Source organism: Chroicocephalus ridibundus, chromosome 8 (assembly GCF_963924245.1).
Source record: "Chroicocephalus ridibundus chromosome 8, bChrRid1.1, whole genome shotgun sequence".
NCBI lineage: Eukaryota > Metazoa > Chordata > Aves > Charadriiformes > Laridae > Chroicocephalus > Chroicocephalus ridibundus.
In genome coordinates this window covers 38,814,937-38,824,920 of record NC_086291.1, presented here as the reverse complement: position 1 = coordinate 38,824,920, position 9,984 = coordinate 38,814,937, and the positions used below count along the sequence as shown (strand labels likewise).

Genomic DNA, 9,984 nt, shown 5'->3' with positions numbered 1-9,984 from the left:
TGCTGCCCCTTGCCCCTGGGGACACATCCGTCTGTGTTTGGTACTCGCCTTTGATTAAATGTGGCCAGAAGAGTCACAGTGGGCATGCAGGGTCCATGCAGGGCTGGCACGCAGGCTGGAGGCGGTGTCTCCAGCCTTCTCTGCAAAAGGCCCCATTTCCCCAGCGACCTGCTCGTGTGGCAAGCAGGGCATGGAAAGGGACAGCCATCAGGGCCAACTCCGCAGCATCCCTGTGAACATGGCACTGCAGCCCCCGGTTGGTTTCGCAGCCTCCCCCAAACGGTGCCTGCGGTAGTGTCCGTCCCAAACCCTGCCCCGAGCTGTGGGGCAGGACAAGCAGCATCTCTGTGCAACCCCGCGGCACCTCTGCCACCATGCTTGGCATGCCGGCAACAGCTCCGGGTGACCCAGCCCCGATGTCCCACGACAGCCAAACCAGCGTGCAGGAGTTTCCAGCCGGCCATACCAGGCAGAGGGAGAGGAAGAAGAAAGATGAATTCTTGCTTCGGACTTCGGGGGGGACACAAGCAGGGGAAGTCAGGAAAACGTCTTCCAGGCAGCAGCCTTAGTGAAGGGTGAAGAGTGGCCTGCTCCAGTCCTCCAGCCAGGATTTTAGGACATCCCCCAGCCAAAGAGAGAGAGTTCCTCTCCTCAGCAGCATTCCACGGGGTATGTAGTGGTCCTGCCCCCATGTCCTGCCCCAGCAGGACACCCATATGTACTGGGACATCAGCTGGGAGCCATCCCTCCTTTTCAGCAGTCTTGGATGGCAGAGATGAAACAAGAGGGAAGAGCCGTCTGGGAGGATAAATGGAGAACTTCAACCACCAACATCAAAGTCCTCAAAGAATTTTAGATGCCCTGCTTCAAGGGAGGAGAAATCAGATGCCAGAGGAAACCCTGGAGCCTCCTGCCCCAGCAGGCTGTGCAGAGAGCTTTTTTGGGAGCACAGACACATCATGCCTCACCTGAAGGCTGTCCTTGCTTGGAGAAAGCACATGCTTCTGCAGACCTGCCTTGATGATCACCCATGCTCACAGAGCAGTGGTGCCCCCCTGCTCTTTTGTGGGCTGCAGCTGCTGACAAGAGGGGCCAGTGAGCCCCTGCACCCTGTGAGGTGATATCGAGCAGCCCCTGGGGCTGTGGGGAGTCACGGCCAAGCACAACCAAAGGGTTTTCCACCACTGACTCATGGGTGAGAACTGTTGGGTGCATGGGATCGGAGTGGCCTGGGGCAAGGGCAGCAGCTCTGCTTCCTGGGCTCCTGGGTGCAAACAGCCCTGGGAGGAAGAGGAGGGCTGGGTGGCCCATGTACTTCAAGGGCCATCTCATGGCAGAGGCCAACAGCCTGTGACAACCAGAACAAGAGGAACCAGGGTTAGGAGGGTGCCCTCAGCTCAGTTGGAGGAGGGAAGGGGAGGTCTATATCAGGGTTGTGGCATAGGACCAGCTCATCTGAGCCTAGGTGGTCCCACATGCCCTTTTCCCCTCAGCTTCTGGCCTCCCCCCGGCTCTGCCCATACCCTGTGTAGGCACCCCAGCATACACGGGACCTGAAAGATGGCACTGCAGGCCCTCCGCGTCTCTGAAAAGCCACCTTCAGCATCTCCAGCAGCTTCACCAATGCACAGGGCTCCCCAACTAGGGCACTTGCATGTCCACACAGATATCCCCCTGTGCCTAGATCCTCGGTCCCCAAACTCCCCTGTCCTGAACCCCAACAGTGCTCCACCAGTCTCTTCAGCTCCAGGCTCCAGCACCGTGCTGGGATGCTGTTGCTCAGAAGCACCAGGCCACCCATGGGATGGGGAGTCCACACAAGCTGCCATGAGCTCAAAAGGGCAAAGCATCTTCCTAAGGCACTGAAAGGCTGTGATACAGGCTACAATACCTCACTGAGCCATTCAATAAGCAAGGCAAGGTTTGTAGGGAAAGGAATATCTGTTGTCAGAGCACCTAGTATTTCTACTCATATTTATTATGCCAAGACCTCTACAATCTCAACATGGGAAGATACTGATGTCTGTTTGAACCGGAGACTAATACACGGTGAAGAAGATATAAAAGACTAGAGGTGGGTCAATGAAAGCTCTTCTCTCTTCCTGCCACCTCTGCCTTGTGCATCTCCTCAGACAACCTCGGCCACAGCAATACTTCCCAGGAGAGCATGCAGTCAGGCCAGCTCTGAAGGATGCACACCAAGGCAGATGGTCACTTGGTGTCAGCTCAACAAAAATAGGTGCAATTACGTCAGTTGGCATCAGCTGTGAGAATATAAGGACATAGACCTGGGAGGGTGGACGACGGTACTTGATGGCTCTGGTCAGCCTGACCACTCCACCCCAGGTCCTGCAGGCAGGGCAGGCCCTGGTGGACACGGGAGGAGAAAATGGGTTTCTCCAGGTCTTTCCCACTGGGTCTGGGACTATGGACCAGGATAAGACAATGGCCAGGGAGTTACAAAGTCCGTCCCTTTCTCCCTGGTGGACACCAATGCACTGTCAGGGTCTGACTCCTCCCCATGGCACTGCAGCATCCCATGGGTCCTGCCCCAGGTGGCGGTGCTGGTCTGTGTAAACCCGAGGTCACCAGGGAATCAGGCCTTGCAAAAGTTCATTCGCTCTTCCTGGTGGAGCTCCTGAGGCTGGTCCCTCTGCAGCATTGGACGGTTTCCACTCAGCCTGCCCCGTTTGCACATTGGGATGAAGGACAGAAGACTCTGGCCTTCTGTTCCTACAGGGCAGAGAGAGGTCTGACAGCAGCATGTTCTCAGAGAGCGAGGAAGAGGCAGGCCCCAGATGCTGGAGAAGGGAGAGCTGTAAACTCAGATGTCAACACCAGGCAGAAGACTTTGTTAAAAGGAAAAGAAAAGCCTAGAAAATGAGTGCTACAAACAGCATGCCCGGAGCAGGACAACAATCCCCTTCAAGCTCCTTCAGGCACCCACAGGATCTTGCTCCACTTTGCTCCTCATTAAAGGTTTGTCATTACTGTGTTATTTTTAATATATACTTAGAAAAAAAAGACCCACACGCACACCCACGCGTGCACACGCACACACAAAGGGAAACCATTGCCAAAATATACACTATAGACAGAAGAGTCCGTTCACACTATATATATGTACAGAGTTTCTGGGCGCAGTCTGGCGGCACACAGCCGGGCTGGGGCTGAGCGCGGGGTGGGACGGGAGGGGTGGAAACCCCTCAGGGCTTCACGCACTTCCCCTTCTTCTCCCGCCGCTGCAGTTTCCGAAGGCGGCGTGTCCAGGCGTCCCGCCACTGGATGACCAGGCTGTTCTTGTCGGCCATCAGTCCCGGCCGGTCTGTGGAGTTTTCGCTGATCCCCATGACTAAGTACTTCTTGCTAATCTGGATCTTGGGGCACTTGCAGGACAGGTCTTTCAGGTGGATCCACAAGAAGTTGTCGCCGCGCTTGACCCGCTCATCGCGGCACTTGTAGACAGAGAGGATGTTGATGGTGAACTTGGCCCAATTGGCCACTGTTTCCATTTCCAGGATGTTCACCTGGACCACTGAGGGAAAAGAGGGGGAGGCATGGTGACGGGGGATGCTTTGCCTTGCTCCCCAAGGAAGCTTTGGTGATGGGAACTGCTCGTCCTCAGCAGCCCCACCTGCCTCATCCATTGTGCCAACCTTTGGGAGGGTTGATTTGGGGACCCCTCTCCATGCTGTATGCTCCCCATCCCCTGGGACACCTGCATCTCCCCCACCCATGGCCATCCTGCAGCTGGCCCTGGGCTGCCTCTGTGGCAAAGCCCAGTGTGGCCCAGGGAAGGAGGAGGTCCTTACCATAGTCCTTCTTGCAGTACTTTTTCATGTTGATCTTGTAGTTGCCCTTGGCTGGCTTACAGTAAGAGTCACAGTCTGCGGAGGAAAAACAGAGAGTTGAGCACTGAGGGGCTTGAAGCATGTGGGGTCCCGTCCCACCACTAGGAAAGAGGGAACAGGGTGGAGGGGACAGCAGCAAGACCCAGTCTGGCAGAGGATGGTGGGTACTCCACATCCCAGCTCCCTCCAGAAGGCTCCTGAGCCAGGGCCTGGGCTGCTGCTGGGGATGGGGGTCCAGCAAGTCCAGCTGCCTCCTGGGGGCTCATATCTCAGCATGAACACTGACACGACATCAGCTGGGAGAGAAATCAAGTGGCTTTGGTCACACAGAGCAGACCATGTCACCTCCTGTGCTGAAGGTGATGGTGTCCAGCAGAATAAAGCAGCACAGGGGTGGTGGAGGCAGTGTGAGGAACCTCCTTCTGGGCGCAGAAGGGGATGGATGGGAGAAATGGAGGTGAGGTGATGGTGGCCACCATGGAGAGCAGGCAGGGGCCATGGCCAAAGAGGGTCAACCAGGACAGCTGTGGCCCTACAAACCTGGGCGACGTGGGGAAGAGAGGACCCAGCACAACTCCACCATTGGCCCCGCAGGGAAGGGACCCAAAGCAAGGTCTGACCCCACGCCAAGGGGGCTGTGAGCCTCAGAGGTGACTCAGCCCTCAGGGGCCAGGGTGGTGGGAAGCAACCTCATGGGGCAGCCCCACCAGAGACCTGCTGGTGTCCCAAAAGCAGGGAAGGGGACTCAGGCCGGGGGAAGCAGGTGGGCGAGGGAAGCAGCTCTTTTCTGCCAGGTCACTCCTGCTGCCTGAGCATCCCCTGCTCAGGCTGCTCCAGCATGGCTGGGGAGGCCACCAGCCTGTCCTCCACCCCACGCAGCATCCCTCCCTGCTGTCCCCCAGCTCTTGGGACACTCATGTCCTCAAGGAGGCTTTTTTTCTGCGCATTTCTAAAGACCCCAGATTTGCATCTCAAGCAGAGGGAGGGCAGGGAATGCCTCTTTCCTTCTCCTCAAAGGCTTTGATCCCAACAATTGCCTGAAGCAGCCCAGTTCTATTCCTTTCTTTCCCCCTGCCATCTTCCTTTGAACATCTCAATTTGTCTCTTTCCAAATGGCATGTTTTTTCTAAGCCCATCTTTCTTCTCTCCCTCTTGCAGGTTCTCTCTCCAGCTTGGCCCTGCATGCCGGGACAGAGCCAGCAGTCCCTGAAGTTGTCTTTGTTTGTGGGTTGCCACAGCAATCGCTGGGGATGGAGGCAAGGGTCTGGGGGAAGACGGGGAATAACAGCGCCCTGTGCCAAGGGGAGGAGGAAAAAAGAGGAAAGAAAGAAGCCCAGGAGCACAAACTCACCCTGGGCTCTGCTGCTCTCCTTTCTGCCCAGCTCCTTTTTAATGGGGACTTTGTGCCGCCTGTTGCAAATTTGTCATCGATAGAAGCAGCGCGGCATGAAGCTAGTTCTTGGCAGAGGGGTATGAGCCCTGATGCTCGGCTCAGCCTCCCCCCGTGCCGGCACGCTGCCCCTCTGCATGGGCTGGCAGCGCTGCCCCAGCCCCGCTGCACCCCCTGGGACAGCTGTGGTGGCTGCAGAGAGGGTGCAGGGTCCCCCGTGGAGGGTGACTACTGAGTGCACTGAAGGACTTGGCAGCAATGCTGATGGTGCCCCCATCCACTGCATCCCTGGGATGTGCTACAGCCCTGTCGCAGACACTGCTGCATCCCTGGGATGTGCTACAGCCCCATCCCAGACACCACTGCATCCCCTAGGGTACGCTACAGCCCCATCCCAGACACTGCTGCATCCCTAGGCTGTGCTACAGCCCCATCCCGGACACAACTGCACCCCTGGGATGTGCTACAGCCCTGTCCCAGACACTGCTGAGCCCCTGGGATAGGCTACAGCCCCATCCTGGACACTGCTGCATCCCTGGGCTGTGCTACAGCCCCATCCCAGGCACTGCGCTACAGCCCCATCCCAGGCACTGCTGAGCCCCTAGGATACGCTACAGCCCCATCTCGTACACTGCTGCACCCCTGGGACATGTTACAGGCCCATCCCCGACACACTGATCCATTTTTTCTTGCTACCTGAAGGGGACTCCAAAAGGGCGTCCCCCCCTTATTTTGGGGAGCGCCTGGCAGGACGGGTGTCCTTTTCATCCCCGAGCAGAGTGGAGGAGCCTGTCCATATGCCCAAGCAACCGCCCTGGCATGGGGGAGGCTATCAGGCACTTTTTGGGGCTGGGTGCAGGGTGTGACCCCCCGTGCCCGCTGCGGGGTCCAGCCCGGGCCCCGGCCCCGTGCGAGCCTTTGGCGAAGATGCAGGATCATATAGGTTTGCTGCACCGCCAGTGCTGGAGGGGAGCTGGGAGCTGTGCCGCTGCAGCAGTTTGCCAGCACCATGCCATGCAGCGCCAGCTGGCTGAGGGGCACGGAAACCATCCTGCAGCCGGCATCTGTTGTGGCTCTGCCATGGGGCTGCCCGTGGGCACTGGGTGCCGTGGCCGAGGAGGGTGGCACCAACTGGGGTGTCCAGCAGGAGGATGGCCAGGGTGGCCACCTCCCAGAGCCAAGGCCACACTGGTGCTGAGCCCGTGGGCGGCAGGGTGATGGGTGGTGGGACCGAGCTGCGGGGCAGCCTCAGCCAACCTGCCACCCACCTCGCTCAGCCCTGGGGAAGAAAGAAAAGTAAGAAAAGCAGAAAGAAAACCAGTAACTGCCCTGGGCTCCTGCTCATGATTAACATAATAAAACTGCGATTCCAAAGAGCCAGAAAACAGTGTTGGGAAATAACAATTTGGGATTAGTTTGGGGATTTTTTTTTAACCTCAGCTTTGTGCTGAGAAACATTCCTCAAATATAAAATCAATTCCTGCTCAATTTAGGTAAGAAACATGGAAAGAAAAAAAAAAAAAGACCAAGTGACTCGAATTGCTTCCCTTCCTTGCCTTTGTGCTCGTGGCCTCCATCGCCGTGCCTGGGGCCAGGATGGGTGCTGCGCCCAGGGAAGTGGCCAGGCCAGGGGTGCCGGGGCTGCCCTGCAGCTCAGTCCCCACCTGGGGGGTGGCTGGGTCCTGCCCTCACAAACCACCTCTCCCTGGGCACCCTGTCCCATCCCCACAGGGTCCCCCCCGCAGCAGGGCTCTACTGAGGGTCTCAGCCCCCCATTCCTCGCCAGGACACAGCTATGGACCATGGCTCCATCCTCCCACGCCTGCCAGGATGCCGGGTGCTGGGTGGTGGCTCTTCCCACAGGCCGGGGAGCCTGGCCGTGGCTCTGTGTGCCCTGCCAGCCCAGCTGGGCAGCACATTCTCTGTCCACCCCACAAAACCGCCAGGAGAAGCTGGATGGCCATCAGAGAAGCCGTTTGAGGAGTGCCTCTCCCCCGGCGGCTCCCAGAGCATCCCCCACCTTCCCAGCTCCCCTTTAAACTTCGTGGTGCTACACGTGCTGCAGGGTAGCGGAAAGAAGATCAAGTTTAGCCTCCGCCTGTAGTCGTCCTCCTGCCCACCCCTCCTGCCATGTCTGTGCAGCCTGACGGGGCTGTCGAGCCCTGTTGGAAGGGCTGGGGGATGGCAGAGACCTGCTACAGTCTGACGCTGTGAAAGTGCACCCACAAACCCTGAGATGTTGCTGCATCCCCCTGGCGTATGCTACAGCCCCATCCCGGACACCGCTGCATCCCTGGGATACACTACAGCCCCATTCCGGACACACTGCATCCCCTGGGATACACTACAGCCCCATCCCAGACAATGCTGCATCCCTGGGATACACTACAGCCCCATCCCAGACAATGCTGCATCCCTGGCATAGGCAACAGCCCCATCCTGGACACACTGCATCCCCTAGGATGTGCTACAGCCTCATCCCGGACACCACTGCATCCCCTGGGATACGCTACAGCCCCATTCCCGGACACTGGTGCATCCCTGGGATACACTATAGCCCCATCCCGGACACCACTGCATCCCCTGGGATACGCTACAGCCCCATTCCCGGGCACTGCTGCATCCCTGGGATACACTACAGCCCCATCCCGGACACCACTGCATCCCCTGGGATACGCTACAGCCCCATTCCCGGACACTGCTGCATCCCTGGGATACACTACAGCCCCATCCCGGACACACTGCTCTGTCCTTTCTTGTTATGCAAAGGGGGCTCCAAATGGGAGCTCCCGCCCTGTGCCACAGCTCGGTCCCGTTTGTGTCCCAGGGCAACTCTCAACCCCTTCACCCCACCATGGACCCTCCATGGACACCGGGGGCAATGACCGCCACAGGCGTGTGCCCACCCAACTGCCGCCTGCTGATGCTGGTCTGGCACCAGCCCACGGTGCAGGCAGCAGAACCCCAGGTACTGGCAATGTCTTGGCTGTCGGTGGTGGGCAGCCGGCACCCAGGACGGGTGGACGGAGCGGGGCAAGCACTGGCAGGGACACAGGAGGAGGCGGATAGTGCCCGGCGAGCCCAGTGCGGGCATCCCCCATCTCCATGGGGAGCGCATGTGTGAGAGGCGGCAAGTTTGCACATCTGGTTTACTTCTCCTCGCCTTGAAAAAAAGACGGAATATTTTGTTTTAAGAGAGATGTAACTTAATTAGGTGTTATGGCTGCAAATCTTTTACTGCTGACTTTGAATTCCTTTAAAGCCCTGTTTTGCGCTCCACAAGTTTTGTTAATTCTGCTAACGGGGAACAAGGATTTTTTTTTTTCCCCACTAAGTGGAAAATATTTTAAAATAATAATAATAAAAATTACGAGAAGTGGACCCAGGACGTTTCATTGCTGAGCCAGTTGGCTGCTTGGGCAGAGAGATCAAAGCCGGACCTCAAAGGCTCCGGAGGGTCGGAAAGGCAGAAGAGAGCTGGGAAGAGCGATGCAGAGGATGGCAACGTCAGCGAAAAGCCCGGACGCGCCCAGGGACAGGACGCCAGCAGGGAGGAGGATGGGAAGAGGGGGGAAGCCCAGCACCTGATCACGGCAGCCCCGAACAATGTCCCCCTGTTCCCACAGCCCGGCACCTGCTGCCAGAGGCAGGGAGGGAGGTGGGGAAATGGGGGGAGAAGGGGCTTGGAGGCTGCCTTGTGGGGGAGGACTGTGGGGCGCTGGGGGGCTGAGAGCCCCCTTGGGTGTGCTTTGCTTCTGGAACAGCCTGGAGGTTCCTAGGGGAGCGGGGTGCAGGCAGGGGGCAGGCAGCAGGCAGTGGGGCAGGGTGCAGGCAGCAGGCAGGGTGCAGGCAGTGGGGCAGGGTGCACGCTGCAGGCAGGGGTCAGGCAGCGGAGCAGGCTGCAGGCAGCAGGGCAGGGTGCAGGCAGCAGGCAGGGTTCAGGGTGTGGGCAGCAGGCAAGGTGCAGGCAGTGGGGCAGGGTGCAGACAGCAGGCAGGGGGCAGGCAGCAAGGCAGGCAGCAAGGCAGGGGGCAGGCAGGGGGCAGGCAGCAGGCAGGGCACACCGCTGTGGCCAGCCCTGCCCACAGCACAAGCAGGCTGGAGGCAGGGTGTCCCCGGCAGAGCCGGGCAGGGCAGCATCACCTGCCCCATCTCTGATCTCCCCCAGCAAAGGGGGCAACAGGACCCCAGCAGGTCCCCTGCTCCCCCCGACGCGGACTCTGGGCAGAGGCAAGCTACTTTGCATTAAAGATATTCGAGCTAGAAGCCAGAAATCTTAAAACAACAAACCCACAGATAAAACTAGGAGCAGTTTAAAGCAGACCTGCTCTGCTAAAACAAAGCAAACACCCAGCCAGTGCCATTTATTTTTACGCAGCTGAAAATATCAGACACCACTCTAAGACTGTTTCTATTTATAAAGCACTGGAGGGGAGTCACCTTGATTAACTCTGCTCTGTGTGTCACTCTCTGTTTGCAATAAACCTGTCCAAATCCCGCTTTCCCCTCCCCTTTTTTCCCTTTCCACACAGCCTGGTGTTCCCAGCTCCCTCCCTTGCAGCAGGCAGGGCGGGCAGGGAGGGCAGGGGCAGACGTGGTGGTGGTCTGCCCCAAGTTCCACACAGCCTCCCCTGCAGTGTCACCATCGCAGACAGCTCAGCTCTTATGGTCCATAAGGGAAGATGTTCCCAAAAGGCTGAGGAGCACATCACCGGTGTGTGCCAGCCTGGGAAGGGGCTGTTG

General features: G+C 58.3%; 1 protein-coding gene across 2 annotated transcripts in view; it reads right to left on the bottom strand.

The window, feature by feature from the left end:
• Positions 1-1,960: 1,960 nt before the first annotated feature.
• The window catches only part of NTN3 (netrin 3), a 36,116-nt gene continuing 28,092 nt past the window's right edge, over positions 1,961-9,984 (bottom strand). For both annotated transcript variants that reach the window (XM_063344375.1, XM_063344374.1), the window contains exons 6-7: positions 3,813-3,887; positions 1,961-3,535 (exon numbers count right to left, since the gene is read on the bottom strand). In XM_063344375.1, the coding sequence (XP_063200445.1) occupies positions 3,207-3,535; positions 3,813-3,887 (404 nt within the window). In that variant the 3' untranslated portion in view covers positions 1,961-3,206. The remainder of the gene's footprint in view (positions 3,536-3,812; positions 3,888-9,984) is intronic.